At 46.4% G+C, this 19856-nt stretch overlaps 1 protein-coding gene across 1 annotated transcript in view; it reads left to right on the top strand.

Moving 5' to 3' along the window:
• The window catches only part of ACBD3 (acyl-CoA binding domain containing 3), a 38259-nt gene extending 18842 nt beyond the window's left edge, over window positions 1-19417 (top strand). The window contains exons 2-8 of the mRNA XM_080824461.1: window positions 2483-2624; window positions 3284-3424; window positions 6395-6553; window positions 8283-8457; window positions 11587-11773; window positions 13750-14034; window positions 17543-19417. Of these exons, the coding sequence (XP_080680587.1) occupies window positions 2483-2624; window positions 3284-3424; window positions 6395-6553; window positions 8283-8457; window positions 11587-11773; window positions 13750-14034; window positions 17543-17754 (1301 nt within the window). The 3' untranslated portion in view covers window positions 17755-19417. The remainder of the gene's footprint in view (window positions 1-2482; window positions 2625-3283; window positions 3425-6394; window positions 6554-8282; window positions 8458-11586; window positions 11774-13749; window positions 14035-17542) is intronic.
• The last annotated feature ends 439 nt before the right edge of the window (window positions 19418-19856 follow it).

The following is a 19856-nucleotide window of genomic DNA, read 5'->3' as shown; positions in this document are numbered from 1 at the left end:
CCGTGCTTGTGCTTTCTCTCTCTCTCAAATAAAATATTTTAAAAGATAAAATATTTTCTTTATCTCAGTGTGACTGTTGTACTTTGTTTACAGTAAATACCTACGTGAAATATGCACCTAGGGGCACCAGAGTGGCTCAGTCGTTGAGCATCTCCCTCCCTCCCACTCCCCCAACTTGTGTTACCTCTCTTGCTGTCTCTCTCTCTGTCAGATAAATAAACAAACCTTTAAAAAAAAAAATGTTCACCTAGCTACAGCTGTTTACTGTATTGCCGTATTATAAGTTTTTAATTGAACCTCAATAATTTGTAAGTTACATGATGGGGTGAATTTACACTGGGGCTCAATATGTATTAAGTTGAAAGTATGAATGTAAAAATACTTTTTATACTGTCCATTAAGTGAAATAGCATTCTAAGAGTTGGATTTTGAAGTGGGAGTTGCCTTTTCTTAGTAAATACAGAGCTACGATAATCCTGTTCAAAAAGCTTTAGAGGAAGTTACTGCCCTTGATGCTAATTGTCTAGTGATACTGTTTGCTCAGTAGCAAAGACAGATGGCAGTTCCACAGGTTGCTGAATTGTTTCAATTTTTATCAGATAAGGTCAGTGCCACAGGTTTGTCTTTTCTTAATACTTATTTTTGCTGAGTATTGCATGAGTTTGTTCTGGCAGAAAAACAATTCAAGCATACATAAATGGGAAGGAATCTCCTCTCCAGTCCCCGTCCAGTCATTTTGCCAGTCCTTTCCCTAGAGGCAGGCATTCACTCTTAACAGTTGGATTTGTTCTTCCACACCTTTGCCGTGGAAAGGTTTGGATGTCGCAAGTAAGGCTTCAGTTCGCAGAGAGACTCCTTTAGTCTCCTGTTGTGTGACTCCCAGATTTTGCTATTTGCATCTACCTTCATGTAAGGGTCCCTGGGGAATACACGTGTGGGTGTGTTTATGTGCTGTGTTTTGTCAATTCTAAGACTCACTCTAAGACTAATACATGCTATTATTAAGAAAGGAAAACTGCTCTTGTAACTGTAGAATACTGGACCGTCAAGCCGAATCTGATTTTAGAGATTTTAAAGTGTGTGGTCGGGGAGTGCTTGAATGGATGGCATAGATTGTGTATTGTGATCCTGTATTGTTTTCTGCAACTTGCTTTGTCACTTAGAATTTCCTATAATTGCTTCATTTATACCACAGTCTGAATATATCACATTATTTAGCAGTTTCTTTATTGAGGAACTTTGTTAATTGTTTATGGTATCAAGAAAACCGCTGTATCCCCCGCCTCTGTATTCGGGACAGATCACGGGTGGATCACAAGAATTGGAGTGACTGGGTCATGGGGCATGCACATTTTTAGTTTTGAGATAAATTGCTAAATTGCCTTCTAAGATAACTAACAGTGTATACTTTCAGCATTAGTGTGGGAGAGTGGGTACCTCTTTGCCCCATTCTTACCAGCTCTCGATGTTACCTGACTTTGTTTGACCTATGTGACGGCAGAGGCTTTGGTATGTAATGGAAACCGTTCGCATTTCCTTGACTTGTGAGGTTGAGGATCTTGGGATGCTCCTTGGCAACTGCTGTTTTTTTTTTCTCCTCCGGGTTTCCTGTTCATAACCTTTAACCCACGTTCTTGTCTCATCAGTGATTTTATTTTGGTGACTACTTTGTGCATGGATAAAATATGTAGGCAATATATACTACTCTTGTTTTTTAAGTGGCAGTCTCTTTTATTAGAACCAGTCAGTAATTAATTTATCAGAGAAGCAGCACTGTTCTCTAAGGATTTCCCATGTTACCAGCTCCCATTTCTGTGCAGCTTTAAGTGTTGATGGCAGCCCAGTCTTCACAGGTCAAAGCTGGCTTCACTTTCCATTGCCTGTTGGAAGCTGCTTGCGCCAGGCATGCTGTGGAGGAGGGAGAAGGCTCTGATAGCTGTCATTGCTGCTGTCCTATTACCTTGGGAGTAGCAGTGACTGAGAGCTTCAGGGATGTCACAGATAGGAAAGGTCTGAGAGGAGGTTGACCTCTGGTTTCAGAGTCCCTTCACCGCATCACACCGCAATTTGTGGCTTTTCAAGGTACGCATCACCTCTTAGGCATGATCATCTTAAAAGTGACTGATACAAAATTATTTCTTAAACTTTTAGAAATGATTGTTACACAATTTCTGATATGTGTAGAAGATGTCAGCAGAACAGTTTGTGTATCTGACTGTTAGCTTGACAGATGGGTTTCTCAGTAGAAGTTTGAACATAAATGTCGGTGCTTGGCTTCATGGGGGAAAAAATCCCTGCATAAAGGGTTTCTGTCTTAGGCTCCGACTATTAAAATTTAATATTTGAAATACAAATGTCACCATAAGATTTGTATCCATCACAGGCAGTGTGTGACGTTCCTTATAGGGGACCTTCAGGATAGAACACCGAAGAATACGTTTTTTGCCAATTCTAATTGTTTTCATGTTTCTTTATCTTACAGAAAAAGATGGCAAAGCCTTTCATCCAACTTATGAGGAAAAACTGAAGCTTGTGGCACTGCATAAGCAGGTTCTTATGGGTCCATATAATCCAGACACTTGTCCTGAGGTTGGATTCTTTGATGTGTTGGGGAATGACAGGAGGTAACCGTGTTTTGTTGTATAATGACCTTAGTGAGAGTAGTGTTGAGAAGAGCACGAAGTGAATTGGTTAAGATGCAGACAGCTGGTTCCTTAGCGTAGAGGAAGACTGAAACAGCCATTTTTGCTTGCAGTGTCTGGAATCTTCAGATGTGTATCTGTTTTTGGCTTGGAGATGTTTATGGGTAAATAATGTGGAAGAAGTTTAGTCGTCTGATTATGAATATAAGACAAGGACAACTTCATTTGATTCTTCCTAAGTGACATTAAAAGCAGCCACTTAAAATACACAGTCACTGATTTTCTTACTGGATGAACAGAGTTGTGATAGAAAACAATGCCCTGAGAGCTGTATTCAGTTAAGACTAAAATGTGATAGGAGGAAGGTCAGACTTGGATACCCTTTTGCTCATATGGGAATGAGCAGCAGCGCAGCTGAAGCATAGTTTCCGGCAGTGAGTGTGGCTTGTGTGTGACGCGTCTAATTCAGTGTATCAGTCGTGCATACTTGTTGAAACTCGAGTTTGGAGCCCTTTGCTGATGGTAGAATCATTCTGCATCTTAGTTGTCATTGAGAATTGTTCACATTTAGGTTGAAATTAAATCATAGTCTTACTCTCTTAGGAAGTGGAGGTAATGACTTTCCTTGTTCTTCCCTGCAGGAGAGAATGGGCAGCCCTGGGGAGCATGTCTAGGGAGGAGGCCATGCTAGAATTTGTCAAGCTCCTACATCGCTGTTGCCATCTCTTTTCAACGTACGTCGCATCCCACAAAATAGAAAAGGAAGAGCAAGAAAAGAAAAGGTGAAGTTCGAGGACACAGCGTGCTTTACTCCTGTGCAGCCCCAGTCCTGGTGCTTTTTTGCCTTACGGAATCATGTGTCCCACTGCCCTTGGATCCCCACTTCCTTTTATCTATTTATTTATTTATTTTTAAAGACTACTTAGTTTTTAGAGATAGAGAGCATGCAAGCAGGGGGAAGGCCAGAGAGAGAAGGGAAGAGAGAATTTCAAGCAGACTGAGCGCAGAGCCTAATGCGCAGGACTTGATCTCATGACCCTGAGATCGTGACCTGAGCCGGAATCAAGAGTCTTACACTTAACTGACTATGCCACCCAGACACCCCCAGATTCCCCACTTCTTACGGCAGTTGTTCAGACCTGCTGGTGTGAGCAGGTATCCATACTAGGTGTTCGGGGGGCAGGGAGCTGCTGCTTCTGTCTGGCTGTCCCTCTGAAAGGAACCACCTGTCCATCACGGCAACATTCCTCTTGTCCTGGTTATACCGAGGTTTTGAGCAAACTCCACTGTAAACTCAGCCCCACTCCCCACCCTTACCCCCTGTCTGACACCCCCTTTGCTTCCCTCAAGCTTCTTGAACATTATGCCGCATATCGTGGCTATCTCCTGCACTATGTGGTAGATCTTATGGAGACATGCATATTGTCTCCTAGGTGGCTTATTGTTTCCAGGGGGCGGGTGAGAATGCTGCTGTTTATGTTGATGGGATTTTTTTGTCGTAATTGAATTCAACAGCATTATAGTTAACACCTTATTTTTTGTGTTGTTGTTTTTTTTCAAGATTTATGTATTTCAGAGAGTGCTGGTGGGGGTGGGGGCAGAGGGAGAGGGAGAGGGAGAGAGACTCTCCAGCAGACTCCCCGCTCAGTGCAGAGGCCGACCAGGGCTCTAAGTCAGCAACATACAGCACTGGGTGTAATTTATTCCTGTTGAAGATGATAGGAAGTAGCTTAATACATTTTCAGAAGATATTTGGGGTGCCTGAGTGGCTCAGTTGGTTAAGCAATTGCCTTCGGCTCAGGTCATGATCCTGGAGTCCCAGGATTGAGTCCCACATCAGGCTCCCTGCTCAGCAGGGAGTCTGCTTCTCCCGCTGACCTTTTCTCCACTCATGCTCTTTCTCGTTCATTGTCTCTCTCTCTCTCTCTCTCTCTCTAATAAATAAAATCTTTAAAAAAAAAGATATTTATCCAAAGGAAAAGTTTTGATTCGGGCAACCCTCTTGGGTCCCCTCCCTCGTTGGGAGTTTTGTACTGTTACTTTAGTGTTGCTCAATAAACCTTGCTTTGCTGCTCAAAAAAAAAAAAGTTTTGATTCATAGTGGTAAATTGAATATTTAGTGGTCATCTTAACCTCTAAAACTGCATTTTTCCTTTTAAAATGTACTTAGAGGGACGCTTGGGTGGCTTAGTCATTAAGCATCTGCCTTTGGCTCAGGTCACAATCCTGGCATCCCAGGATCGATCCCTCCTGCATTGAGCTCCTTGCTCAGTGGGGAGTCTCCTTCCTCCTCTGTCCTTGCCCCTGCTCGCGTACACTTCCTCGCTCGCTCGCTCTCTCAAAAGAAATAAAATCTTTTTAAAAAATGTACCTCTGTCATGAGATGAAATCCAGCCAGCACCCTTTGAAAGCATTTAAGACTAGATTTCCTCCTACAGCCCCAGCTCTGGCTGTAGAACACACCTTGCCCTCTACCAGCCGTGACAGGTTAAAAATAGGTCATGTTACTGCTGTGTTTTGAGCCCTGGCTGTGGCTCGGATGTGCTGTTCATTACTTATAGGAGTTTGGGGAGAGAAGTGGGGTAAGTCGAGCAGTTTTCGTGGTAGAACCAAGAAATGGTGTCCCCTCAGATCCTCCGAGAGCACTTGCATCCCATCCTCAGCTGTCCCGCCCTTCATACTGTGCTCAGGTGGCTCTTGCCCCCCCGCCCCGGGAGAGGGGCCGAGGGTGGGCTGGAGCTGGGTAGGGGCTGCACCTGCATTTCCAGCTCTTCTTTTTCTCTGTTAAATTCAAAGCTTTGCTACTTTTTAATGTTCGGAAGTAATATACAGATACATGCGATAGAAATATTTTTCAATTATGGCAGTATGTGAAGCACAGACCAGAAACCTTCCCTCCTACCTTGCTTTCTAGGACACATTTAAGATGCATCTTTTTTTAAAAAAAGATTTATTTATTTAAATAAATAATAGCACGAGTGCACATGCGCAGATCAGGGAGGGACAGAGAGAGAGAAAGTTTAGCAGACTTCTGTGTGGAGCATGGAGCCTGGCTGGGGGCTCTATCCCAGGACCCTGAGATCACAACGTAAGCCAAAAGCAAGAATTGGATGCTGAACTGACTATGCCACCCAGGCGCCCCCAGTTAAGGTATTTCTTTGCAAACCTTTTCCTAGTCCCTGTTCTTTTCATTAAACAACCATATTAAGTGTCTGCGTGTCAGGCCACACAGTCGTGGTTTTTTTTGTGGCTACGTGCCATCCTGGTGCATTACTCATTTTAGATGCGTGCGTCGAGTGCTTGTCCTATCTAGCACCATGCTCAGCGCTGCAGATGGAGCGCTGGGAGATAGGCACCCTTTGCCCTCGAGGGGCACAGACAGGTGCAGTGCTGAATTTCTCGCACAAATGGAATTACAAGCACAGCATACAGTGGGAAGGGAAAGCCTATGATGCTGTGAGCATAGGTGAGGGAAACCTGCCGGGGATAGGCACATCGTGATCTCAGTGGTCTCTTACTAGTGGACACCTTTCTGTTCTGCACAGCCATAATTTCTGCTGTGTTCTCGCGGATTGTGAGATTGACCCCATAGGATAAATTTCTACCAGTGGAGTGTATATATTTCAAATTTCATTAATACAACCACATTGTTCTCTCCGAGTTGTGTCCGTTTTCACTGGGAAATAAAGTCTTCAATTATGTTTAAGCAGGATTCTTGGTACAGGGCTCACTGTGTCTGTTCTGGCTTATAGGAAAGAGGAGGAGGAGCGGCGGCGGCGTGAAGAGGAGGAGAGAGAGCGTCTGCAGAAGGAGGAGGAGAAGCGCAGGAGAGAGGAGGAGGAGAGGCTGAGGCAGGAGGAAGAGGAGAGGAGGCGAATAGAAGAGGAGAGGCTTCGGCTGGAGCAGCAGAAGTAAGCGGGTCGGACAGCTTGTGTTTAAGCACAGGAGCCGGATCTCCACAGCCTCTGGGTACCACTCCTTGGGGGAGCTCTGGGACATGTGCACTGGGAGGGCACACCTGCCGGCGCCCGCCGTTTGTACCAGTGATCTGTCCTGTTTCTGAGAGGGCCTCAGCTCAAGCTTCAGTGGGTTGCAAGGAGGAAAGGGTTCTGCGTTAGCTGCCAGGACCTAGGGGCTAGAGCGGGGAGCTGAGGTGGCTTGCTCTGTCCCTGGGTCCATGTGATCTTGTCTTGCTTCCCAGCTTGTGTGTTTGTTCACTCCCCCACCGCCCCGAGCCTTCTGTTGTCTGCCTTGGTGGACACAAGGCACTGGCTGGGATCGGGGAGAGCCCCAGTCCCAGAGTCCCAGGACAGGGTCTGCTCAGCACAGCCTGTGTTAGGCGTCTGTTCCTCGTACAGGATTTGGAACCTGAAACTATTTCTCATTCAGGGCTGTGAGAGCAGCTGTGACACAGGGACTGGCTCTTCAGGAGGGAGCCGTGGGGACAGGGAGGAAGCGGTTGACACTGACATGCGGGAACAAGGTCTGAGGTATGGGGACTGGGGGTGGCAGAGGAAACCAGAGAGCATGACTGTCCCTTGATGCCTCGTTACCTCTCAGCAGCTGCTTAGAAAGGCTTCTGCACTAGTTGCACACCAGCCCAGTGCCTCATTCCGCTTCAGGGAGAGACGAGGAATGCTGACTTTTGGGAGCGGGTGGTGCTCCCGGTGGGCCCAGTGTCGGGGTCTATGCAGGAGTTTGTGAGATTTTGCTCATCTCTCTGCTTACGAATCTGTTTGGTGGTAGATGGCTTTCCAGTCTGTGTTAAGTTGGTCACATAACTGAGGTAGGAAGCCTGTGGTGCCTAGAGGAGAGAAAATGAGATTTAGGAAAAGAGAAATTACTGTCTCTGTAGCAGGCATGCCCAGGTACTATTTTTCCTGTTGTTCTGGAAGGCAGGCTTGCTTTATTTATTTGACGGGGTTGGGGGGGTTGCGCAGAAAGAGAACAAGCAGGGAGAGCAGCAGAGGGAGAAGCAGACTCCCCATGGAGCAGGGAGCCCGATGCAGGACTCAATCCCAGGACCCTGGGATCATGACGTGAGCCGAAGGCAGACTCTTTCCCCCTGAGCCCTGCCACCCCGGCGCCCCGAAGACAGGCTTTAAATGAAATGCTAGAGATATGGCGAGTTTCCCTCGCTATACTGACACTTACCAGGGCCGCTTGTGACAAGTTCTGGTTACTGGGTTACCGTCTTGCCTCCTCCTGCTGTCGGGGTGTTCAGGAAGCAAAGCCGTGGCTAGCAGCTGAATGTCCCCCAGGCGCCCTCTCACAGCCTCCTGCTGGGAGGCTAGGCTGCCCCGGCCTGCCTGACCCTGTCCTGGCTCTTGCCGCTCCCAGCATTGTGATCACGGGCCAGGTCGCCATCACCGGCACCACCTCCCGTCCGAAGTCTTCCCTCTGCCGCACTCATGGGCGCCCAGTGGCTGAGTGCCTGTAGGCGCTCCGACACAGGTATCAGCCTCCCTCTCTGTCAGTGAGGAGCAAGAGGCCGACTGTCTGGGCCCGGGGCACATGATGGCGGGAAGGTCCTCTCCACTCCGTCCTTTCCTGGAGGGACAGTGACAAATGAGGTACGGAGATGTTTCCTTTTGCCGCAAGCCGTGGCCAGCGGCCGACTCGTGTTCCTTGCTGTTGCAGGCAGCAGATCATGGCAGCCTTGAATTCTCAGACGGCTGCGCAGTTCCAGCAGTACGCAGCGCAGCAGTACCCTGGCAACTTCGAGCAGCAGCAGCTCCTCATCCGGCAGCTGCAGGAGCAGCATTACCAGCAGTACATGCAGCAGCTCTACCAGGTGCAGCTGGCCCAGCAGCAGGTGTGCAGGGCTTGGGGGTGGGAGGGGCTTGAGTACGCGCCGCCCCCACCAGCCTCAGGGGATGAAGTTGCTCCTCGGGGATACTCAGGATAGCATATAGAGGACGTGGAAGCCAGACACGGCGGGACCTCTGCTCCTTTGTCCCGGGGCATCCGGGGTCATGTGCACCAGGTGTCATTCCAGTGAGTCCGGTGGAGACTCTATTGCTGGTCCTGGCACCGTGAGTAATAGGGAAACTCGTGTTTGTCCAACCGTATCCTCCAGGCTCTCATAGGCAGGGGCAGCTGCCCGTGGAAGGACCTGTCCCCAGAGGCTGTCGGCTGGTTTTGCAGGCCGATCCTCCTGATGTTTGCTTCAGGTGCCGGAGTGAGACCGAGCTCCCCTGCGCCACAGTGCAGGCCCCCCCAGCTCTCCACCCCAGGTACTTGGCTTCCACGCAGGAGTAGGTGGCTCGGGCTGAGGAGCGTGGGATGAAGAGCAGGGTGACACTTGGCCTCGGTCTTGGCCTTGCCGTTGTTGTGCTTGAGATCAGACAAGTTACCTTCTGCTCTCATTGTTCTGCCTTTTCTCCCACTGAGCAGGAATGAGGTAGAAAGTCCGGTACTGGTCCCGCTCACCTCCCTGAACTCTCAGAGGACTAAAATGAGAAAGTGTTGTGTGCGTACGGCAAATTGCTGATCTGTGTTCATTTTTCACACTGGGCAGAGGCACTAATGCCTTCTTGGAGTGAATCTGGCGAAGTTTTACTTCCTTCCTTTTCACTGAGAAAGTAGTTACAATCTGTCAAACAGGCCAAGGGAAGAAAGCGTGTGTCGTTGTAGTTGCTCAGCATTTCTTGTCAGATGAAGTGGTCTTGGTTGCTCTGCCAACCTCTTTAAATTCTTTGAAAATTAATATTCTTACTTAAAATACCTTTTCCCTTGAGTCTTTAGCATGAGTGAGAGGTTAAAAAGCACGGCAGATTTTGTGTTGTTCATAAGATGAAAAAGATGTCAGACCAGAGTTTATTCAAGACAATAAGTGGCTTTTCTGAGGGATTTTTTTCTCTGTCCTCGAAAGCCTGTTTCTCCTTGAATGTACCACCCCCTCTTCCTGCTTGTAGCACTATGAGATGGGCCTTGAGATGATTTTCCGGTAGGATAGCTCACACGCCCAGCCCTGTTTTTAGGTCATTTAGTGAGAACGAAGTTGGTCAAGTAGGGCAAACCGGGAATCTGTGGAAGTGAAGGGTCTGGAATCCGTAATTTAGATTGCAGTGATGGAACTCGGTTTTACACGTCGATATGTGGTCTCTGGGTATGGAGAAGGAAAGGCACTAGGGAAGGAACAAAGAAAACTTCAGTCCTATAAAGTCCTATAAACTAAAGTCCTATAAAGTAGTAAATACTGAGCAAAATGACAAAATACTAACACTTGTTCGTTTGGAGGTGTAGTTATATGGGTGTTTGTTTCTGTACCTTTCTGTGCTTTCAAAACCTTCCCAAGGTACAGATGAGAGATGATGTAAATAAATCATTATGATCTGCTGTCTTAATAGATGTATATTCTTGGGCAGTGGGATCCCCAGGGGAGTTGTTCAGTGTGCTGGAGGGTTTCGAGTGTGGCCACTCTGGGCCTGCTGACCATCCCCAGAAATGCTGAGTGTGTTCTGAGTGTGCCAGCATGTTTTGGCTATATGCACTTTTTCTGGAAGCTGTACTCTTTCTAGAAAACTCTTGGGGAATGACGGAGAATCTAGGCCTTGGAAGGAGGTATTTTAAAATCTTACATGTATTACCAGCCTGTGTTAGCTGCAGAAGAAAGTGTTGCTGTTCATGGAAGTGATTGGGTTGTAGATAATAACGTTACACGTGTGTACAGATATGCAGAAATACGTCATTATCCCTAAACCATGAGAGTATAAGGCTTTTTTCCTGTTATTTCTTTGTTTCATTTTTTAATTTTTAACTTTTGTAAACATAAATTCACTTAGTGACTTTCATGTTTTATTTACTTATTTATTTTTTTGAAGATTTTATTCATTCGCAAGCAGAGGGAGCAGCAGGCAGAGGGAGAGAGAGAAGCCAGTTCCCTGCTGTGCAGGGAGCTGGACGGGGGACTCGATCCCAGGATCTAGAGATCATGACCTGAGCTGAAGACAGATACTTAACCATCTGAGCCACCCAGGCGCCCCAGACTTCCATGTTTTAACTTAGAGTTACTTAAATGCCCAAATGGTCATCAGTAGTAAAACGGATAGATTTTGTATCTTCACAGTGGAATATCATAGCAGGGCAAACAAACAAAATACAGTTACTTGTATAACTTTATGGATGAACCTTGCAAAAATAATGTCGAGTAGAAGAAGCCAGTCACAAAAAAGAACATTTATTATATGGTTTCATTTATATAACATCAAAAAACAGGCAAAGCAAGTCTATAGTGGTTTTGTTTTTGTTTTCGTTTTTTTCTTTTATTTGACAGACAGAGATCACAAGTAGGCAGAGAGCCAGGCAGAGAGAGAGGAGGAAGCAGGCTCCCTGCTGAGCAGAAAGCCCTACTCGGGGCTCGATCCCAGGATCATGACCCAAGCCGAAAGCAGAGGCTTTAACCCACTGAGCCACCCAGGCGCCCCTATTCTGTTGGTTTTAAGAACAAATGTTACTGTGTTCAATTTTTGCCTTTAATTGTTTTTGGGGTTGATTATTTCTATCTAATTTTTCCTGGTTTTTCTGATATTTCTTAGGTCACAAAAACGTGACCCAGATTTTTGTCCGTGAAGATTTTTAGCTGTTGGCTTGATACTGTCCTACTAATACTCATCAGAGAGAGGATAAAACTGATAAGTCTATCAGTAATTTTTATTTATTTGACAGTGAGAGAGAGCACAAGCAGGGGGAGCAGCAGGCAGAGGGAGAAGCAAGGTCCCTGCTAAGCAGGGAGCCCAATGCGGGACTCGATCCCAGGACCCTGGGATTACGACCTGAGCAGCGCTTACCTGACTGAACCCCCCCAGGTGCCCCCATTAGTAATTTCTTGCAGCACAGTGCTCTGGTAGGACAAGAACATGGGATCAGAGTGCCTTCCAGGGTGAATGTGCCATACTTAGCTGTCCTGGTCAGTGTGTCTTCACCATTTCTCCACTTGTAGGCGGCCTTACAGAAACAGCAGGAAGTAGCAGTCCCCGGGGCTTCTTTGCCCGCGTCCTCAAAAGTGAACACAGCGGCTCCAGGCGATAGGATGCCAGTCAACGGACAGGCCAGAACTCACACTGACAACCCAGAAAAAGAAATTGAACCAGAAGCTGCAGAAGCAGCTGTGGAGAATGGACCAAAAGGTATGGCTTGGCAGATGTGTGTGTCTGTCCAGATGTCATAACTGAGGTTCATTGGGAAGTGAGTCAGGAGTCTGGCTTGCTGGCTTTGGAGCACATTCTGGGAGAGTTGAATGCTTTTGTACCCTTTTCAGTCTGAATCTGGTGCTTCTGGTGACCCTTAGCAAAGCAGGGAAGAGCACATCAGAGGACTTTTGGATACGTTGGGTTGTGGAGTTGGTTATCTGTTCTTGTGTGACAAATCGTGCCCAGATTTGGCAGCTTCTGGTAACAGCTTTTTAGTGTCTCACACGGTGGGTGAGATTCCTGGGGTTTTGGGAACTGAGGAGCAGCTTAGCTGAGCGGTGGTGGTTCTGGTCCCAGGAGGGTTCATTCGTGATGCGGGCCGGAACTGGAGTCAGGTGAAGGCTCCACGGGCACCAGAGGCTCTGCTTCCACGGTGCTTTCCTCCATGACTGGCAGGCTGGTGCTGGCTATTGGCAGGAGGCCACAGTTCCTTGCCCTGCGAAGCCTCTCCTTTGGGCTCAGTGTCCTCGACACAGTGGCTGGCTTCCTCCAGAAAACACGATGCGAGGGACCAAGACAAGTGGTGGTGTCTTTCACGCTCTAACTTTGAAAGTAGTACATCGTGCTGGCACCATATTCTATTGGCCACACTTACTGGCCCTGGGATGTTGTGGGTGGTGACCTCCGAGTGCCTGAACACCCAGACGGGGATCATGGGGTTGGGGGCGTCTTGGAGGCTGCCTACCAAATACTGCAGTATTTTTTGAGACTAAAGTACCAGAAGATAAGTTAGTGTTTTCAAAGGTCTAGCTTTTTATGGGCAGCTCATTCATTCCTTCAGCAATTGACTGAAGATTTTCTGAGTGCTAAGGGAACAGCACGAGGCAGAAGGACACACGAAGTGTAAACCATAGCCGCGGACGAGCTGTGCTTGGGAGAGAGGCACGCTGTAGGTTGAGAGCTTGTGATGTGGGGACTGTTACCGAGTCACAGGGGTCAGCAGAGGCTTCCTGGGGGAGAGACGCCTGAGTAGAGAGAGCCGAAGCAAGGCGAGGCACTAACTTAGGAAGGAAAAGAGCATAGCAGGGCCGGTGGTCTGGGCGGCGATGTGGTTCACAAGAAAGTTGGTTTCAGACATCTGCCTTGTCTTTTTAGAGTAAGTAACAGAAAACAGCTTTGGATAAGACCTTGAAGATCCCATTGTTTAACCTCTCTTCCCTTTTATCCTTATAAGAATTTATCAGTTGTTGTTTTTTTTTTTAATAATCTCCACACCCATCATGGGGCTCGAACCCGTGACCCCAAGGTCAAGAGTTGCAGGCTCCACTGCCTGAACCGGCCAGGTGGCCCAGGTCTCCCAGTATTTTCAGATGAATCTTTTGTCGGAGGTTCTGTGACCGCGTCTGACAAACCTGCTGTGGGACTGCTACACGCAGAGACGCGGCAACAGGACTTTCCCCTTTTCTGTTCGGCCCGTAGCGGGGCCGTCCTGTCCAGATTTTTCTGTTTCCGTGAACTCCTTTAGAATAGCCCCTGGAACTTTGGGATCCACAGAGGTCGAGGCTTTTATTTTTTCTTGACAGACTGAAGTAAAAGCCCAGCTTTATGTGGATCCAAAAGTGAATTTATTCCTAAGTCCAGAGATACCCTTCATTATTAGGTTTCCCTGGTTCTAGCTAGGAGGTTTCCAAAGTCAGTCTTAAATCCGTGCTTGTAAGTAATCAGAGTGTTGAAAAAAATCACTTCTGTGATTGTGGATTGCATGTGTTCCTTGAGGCGTTGTGCTGACATTGGTAGAAAGTTCAGGGGGACGCTTTGCTGGGGAGCAGTTTATTCTTGAGTCCCTGACCTTCAGGTAGACTCGATGGCAGGTGGCGCCTCACTGCGGCCAGGCGGGGGTCCTGTGCGAGTTGGCCGCCTGCTGCAGGCGAGGGCTTGTCCTCTTCAGCGTGTATAATTCCTGTTGCCTTTAGACTCTCTTCCAGTAATAGCAGCTCCGTCCATGTGGACACGCCCCCAGATCAAAGACTTTAAAGAGAAGATTCGGCAGGATGCAGACTCCGTGATTACAGTGGGCCGAGGAGAAGTGGTCACTGTCCGAGTCCCCACCCATGAAGAAGGATCATACCTCTTTTGGGAATTTGCTACAGACAATTATGACATTGGATTTGGGGTGTACTTTGAATGGACAGACTCTCCGAACACTGCTGTCAGCGTGCATGTCAGCGAGTCCAGTGATGACGACGAGGAGGAGGAAGGTAGAGCCGTTGGTCCATATTGACGAGTCCTGGGTTGTGTTGGCAAAAATGGCATGGTTCCCGTGTCAGCCACCCTTATGCTTCCTGATTAACACTTTCTAGACAGGGATTCATCTCTTCATAAGTGGGAACTCAGCTAAAAAGGCTGGGAGACAGGCCAGCCTGCCAGGAGGGACTGGGGTCCGAACATGACATTGTTTTAATGCCAGCAGGTCTGTGTGGCAGTGTGTTATGGTACTGCTTCCTCAGTACAGTTTTACTTCCAGCATTTTGTGTTGGAAAGCCAAATGTGCAAGATCATTTCGAAAAATTTTAAAAGAGCAAGCAAGAAATTCTGCCAACTCTGGAATTTATTCAAATTTACAATTCTGATATTAGCTTTTTAGGTCATCACTCTTAAGATTTTTTGTATATAAATACGGAAACTCATACCAGAACATCGTACCTAAAAGAAATGCCAGCTGTTCTTCCCCATTTTACATGAGTATAATTTTATATTTTCTCTAAGCAGACAAAACAGAGTGTTAACCAGAACAGTCTAAATCCTCTTGGTTTAGGAAGTAGGTTATAAAATGTATGCATATTAATGGAGAAGATGGTCTCCTTAATTCTGTTTTGCAGAAAAGGTAGAGCTCAAGGCTTTGGTCCATACCTAGTGAGCACTTGAGTTCCTGGGTTGGCTTGGCTGAGGCTGGTGTGGAAGGAGTGCCCTGGCCGTGGGAGTGGAGAGGCGGCCTCTGGTTCTTGGGACTAGCTAACCTTTCGGGTGATGTGCAGAACAGCTGCTTGTGTTTGAAGATGGTTGGTATCACTTCCCAGAGATCGAGTCAGGATACACTGGAAGAGGCAGTAGTCGGAGATTTGTGGAGGCAGGCTAGACGTTCAGTCCGCTGTCAAGACGCGAAGCTGGATCTGGGCCCCACGTGTGCCGCACACCAGGCCCTCTGAGGCCACGTGGGGTGACACACATGTGGGCCTCTGTTGTTGAGGAGCTGCTTTGTCCCACAGAACTTTGATTTCCGCCGCTTTTATCTCTGAGGACCAGAGCCAGGTAAAGCCTGGCCCACAGACCCAGGAGTGAGGAAGGAACAAAGCAGAGGCAAGAGAGACCCAAGCAGGTGTGCCCCGAGGCCCATGGCAGGTGCCCTTGAGCAACATCAGGGCCGGCGACTGGCCTCTCTTAAGTGCCACAGGGACTCATGAAAATCGGACTGTTTGCAAATGTCTAGGACAGGAGGCGTGTGTGTGCTGGCCATTGTACTGCTAAGGAGCTTTATGGCTAGTGTAGAAGGCTCTGCTCAGAAGCACGTTGGGGTGATCTGTTTCCCCTGGCTTGCCTGGAGAGTCTCTGAAGGGAGGTTGTCCTAGTGTGAGTCCTCAGCTAACTGTCGTTTCTGGGCCAGGGATTGGGTGGGGCACCGGTGAACCCCGCTAGGGTCCAAAGCCTCTCTGGAGGCGGGAGTCACGCCACACCCTTGATCTTTGCTCTCCTGTGTGACATCCCTCAGATGGAAATGGGCTTACTTGTCCTCACGCCAGGTCTAATCATAAAATGATTTCCATCTAAATCTAAGCCGTCAATACCCCTGTGTGAGCCGAAACAACAGTGAGGATTTATTGCTCCCAAGAGTTGTTTGCAAAGAGTGAGCATAACTTTATCCTTTTGAAGATTTAGCTCACAGACTGCATGTGTCCCCATGGCTCCTGAGGAAGGCCACCGCGCCACCGTGTCTTGTCCCTACAGTGCATTTTATGGGGGTCCTTTTAGCTTGGATTAAGATGGTAGAGCAGTCCAGTCTTTTTGTTTGTTGCTTTGGGTTTTTTCCCTCCATTGGGTCTTAAAAGCTACAGGAGTTTGTTCTCTCTGCAAAAATGTGGCTGTTACCCATCTTCCTGCTCTGATTCTTCGCATCTTTATTGCTGCCAGGTCCCAAGTCTTTGCTTAACCTGATGAAAGGTGCATTGCTCATCTGTCCCAGTAACCTTTAGTTTTACAGGTTTTGAACAAAATCTGGATCTTGAATACGAATAATCTGTTCATGGATAATTTTTTAAAAGATTTTTTAATTTAATTTTATTTATTTGACAGAGATCACAAGTACGCAGAGAGGCAGGTGGAGAGAGAGAAGGAGGAAGGAGGCTCCCTGCTGAGCAGAGAGCCCAATGTGGGGCTCAATCCCAGGACCCTGAGATCATGACCTGAGCCAAAGGCAGAGGCCTTAACCCTCTGAGCCACCCAGGCACCCCTGTTCATGGATGTTTTTAAAAACAATAGTTTGCATTTTGAATGGCTCTGTATTTCTCATTTGCAAATCAAAGACATTTAAGTATTGCTGTGATGAAGCAGATCTGGTTTGGGTCTATTTATCAGAATGTCATTTGCTTTTTTTTTTTTTTTAAGTAAACTTTTTTATTTTGGAATAATTTTAGATTTATAGAAAAGTTGCAAAGAATTCCTGTGTACTCCGCATACAGTTCCACTTAATGTTAACACCCGTTTGTACTGCGGTACGTTCATCATCACTAATGAACTGATGTGGATACATTGTGATTCGCCAAAGTCCATATGTATTCAGATTTCCTTAGTTTTTATCTAATGTTCCATGATCCCAACCAGAATGCCACGTTATAGTTAGTTATCCTGTCTCCTTCAACTCCTCTCGCCTATGAGAGTTTCTCAGACTTTACTTGTTTCAGTTCCTGATAGTGACCCCTGACAGTTAACTGATGTTGTCAGAATTCACTCTGCCGTGTTATGGACACAAAGGTCTTTTATCTTCCGTGCTGCGTATTCCTTACCTGTTTGCCTGAGATTGTTTATATTTGATATGTGGAGCAGGTTTTAAGCTGGTTGGTAATTTCTCACTCCTGTAGGTTTTCAGAGGTATTTTTTTCCTAACCTCGTTATCATTACAGTTCAGAAACTATTAAGTGGGACAAACCTAGGATCAGAGCTCCCTTTTTGCCACTTGGGTTGTCTCTGGGTTGGCACGGGCCTGTAGCGAAAGGAGTAGATTTTCAGGGTGTCTCTGAATACCTGCCTCTCTACTGTGGTCTCCTCATTTTACTCTCTGAGGTGTACAGAACATGATAGTCCTCAGGAGTTCGATCGCCCCTTCCTAAAACAGAACTTTCATGTTGTTGAGGAAGAGGACAAGAGCATCGCTTTCCTTGTTATTCAGACAAGCAAGGTTCCGCCTGGGAGGAGTGAGGACTCGAGTGGGTGTCCCTGGGTAAGAGTGGGGCTCAGACGTGGGAGCGGTGGTCAGAGTCGAGGGAGAGAGAGGTGCTGGCTGCTTCCCCCACCAGGTAGCAGCTGCCGAGATACAGGAGTGAACAAATGAACGAAAGACGAAACCGGGATGTGCTCATGGGCACGTGCATTGTAGAGTGGCTCCAGAGAATTCCCAAGGAGCCGTTTCTCAGGGGAAGGATGGGGTTGCAGTGCTTGAGGCAAATGTGGTTTTCCCAGTTCTGTTCACTGATGCGTCTCCATTCTGTCTCACAGAAAATGTCAGTAGTGAAGAGAAAGCCAAACAGCATGCCGCCAAGCCTCTGCTGGATGAGATCGTGCCTGTCTACCGGCGGGACTGCCATGAAGAAGTGTACGCCGGCAGCCACCAGTACCCAGGGAGAGGGGTCTACCTCCTCAAGTTCGACAACTCCTACTCTTTGTGGAGGTCAAAGTCAGTCTACTACAGAGTCTATTACACTAGATAAAGATGTTGTTACAGAGTCTGGAGTCTAGGGCTGGGCAGAAGACAGCATTTAGTTTGGAATTTCTTTGGACTTTTCTGGAGCATTGCAGTCAGTGTTTATCCTGTTGATTTTGGTCTGACGGCTGGTGAACTCTTGCTGGAGCTCAGGGTTCCCATGAAACCCTTTAGCATTAATACTCTGGGGCTCGGGGGATTCCTCAGAGCCCTCCGGCCCTTGGGTGCTGCCCACCAGAGTCACTAATGGATGCTGAAGTTCCAGGAGCTACGTGTTAAATCTTTAAGGTCTCCAGAATAAAACCTCCCCACGTTGCCCCCACCTGGCTGATGGTGAGTCCATTGCTGCCTGCTCCATGTGTCTTACGAGAGCCCGTAGTTACAGGGACCGCTGATGGGACGGCCTCATGTCAGTAGTCTGCCTGAGGTGCAGCTGACTTTGATGAAGGTCATCATTTTTAAAATTTAAAAACTCAAGACCTCACAGATGATCGTAGACAGATTGCCTCAATTCAGTTTTGTTCTGAACGACCCAGATTGTTTTTGCTTTGAGTGCAGCTGTTCACAGTTTTAGTACAGAGAATTACTTTATGAGATAATCTTAAGAATGTTCAAAGCTGATTGATAATTGAACTATCAAGACACCTAGAACACCTCAGACATCCGTCTCAGCAAGCCTATGCTTGGTCCTTTGCTCTTCCTCTGGTACTCACTCTACCAAGTAACAAAAGCAAAATTAACTAATTTTTGTCTCGATTGGGCTTTGTAGAGCATCTCAAATTAAAACCGTTTTCTACACAAGCATATAGGTAGGGGTTTTGTAAACTCAAATTGGCACCTACTGAAGTAAAATATATAAAATCACTTAAATGTAATTCGCTGTGTGGGGAATAACATTGCACTAAATGGAAATCACTGCCAGAGACAGTCCATTTTCTTTTCATGCGTTAATACTTAGGCACAGACCCTATACGATTCCAGTTTGGAATTGCTTACTAGAGAGAATTGGAAACGCATATGCCCATGCTTAAATTTTTTTATAGCTTTAATCTGTATTATGTCTTTATAGCTGGGAAGAGGTACACTTTTGTTTTCCTTACTGAAAACAAATATGGATTAATTGCCTCACGTTTGTATAAGTGATCGACTAGTGTAGAGATTCTTGTTTTCAGAAGGGAGGGTGGTACAGCTAGAAAGCGACAAAGATGGCAATACACATGTAATGTTACTGTATGTTGTTACTGAAATACTTAGATTTTTACAATTTCAAATCATACATCACTTCTCGTAGGAGGTCTCCATTGATTAGCTGCGTTATACACAGTTCCCTACATAAGGGGCTGTTGGTTTCTGTGTGCTGCATTTCTGTTTTTTAATACCTGGTTTTGTACATACCTAACTCTGTTCTCTTTTGGTTATTCGGAAACTGGATTATTTTCTCTCCTAAGCAGTGCTTAATTTGTGTTTTTTAATTTTGATTCACTAGTTCCAGCTCAGAGGTGTCCACACTGTTCTGTCCAGAACACTTTCAGGCTCTCCGTCAGCTCTCGTGTATATATGGTATAGAAACCATGGCATTAGGCACTTCTTGGCTTTTTTTTTTTTTTTTTTTTTTTTAATGAGAAGATACTGTATTTAAAATGTAAAATAAACTTTTAAAAAGCAGGCACTAATATATATTTCTTCCAGCCTTTGATTACAGATGTGTCCTTGCACATGTGTTAAGGTGAATTATCTTCTAAAAATATCATTGTTCTCGGGAGCAGTGTATGTCACTTTACATAAGCAGTGGTTCCTATCATGTGCTCATGTCAGAACATTTTTTGGTTTTAAACTTTTTTATTGCCTTTGGCTGTTGATTAGTACAGTACAAGTGCGATTTCAAAAAGATCTTGAGAATAATATATTTAATCAATTAAAATGTTTATCTGTAATCCGTTGACGTTTCATTAATACAGTTACTCTCTGAAGCGTTAGTCCTGTATTTCCTCATTTGGGAAGGACGAGAAGAAATGGCCCACAAGAACTTTTCTGTTTTAAAAAGTTAAACACCAACAATAGACTCTTTCTGACTGATCAGTTTTTGCTGGGAATTGCCCCAGTGAGTTA

The sequence above is a fragment of the Martes martes genome (genome assembly GCF_963455335.1).
Source record: "Martes martes genome assembly, chromosome: 15".
NCBI classification, from domain to species: Eukaryota; Metazoa; Chordata; class Mammalia; order Carnivora; family Mustelidae; genus Martes; species Martes martes.
The sequence above is the reverse complement of the archived record's forward strand: the minus strand, read 5'-3'. Positions and strand labels throughout refer to the sequence as shown.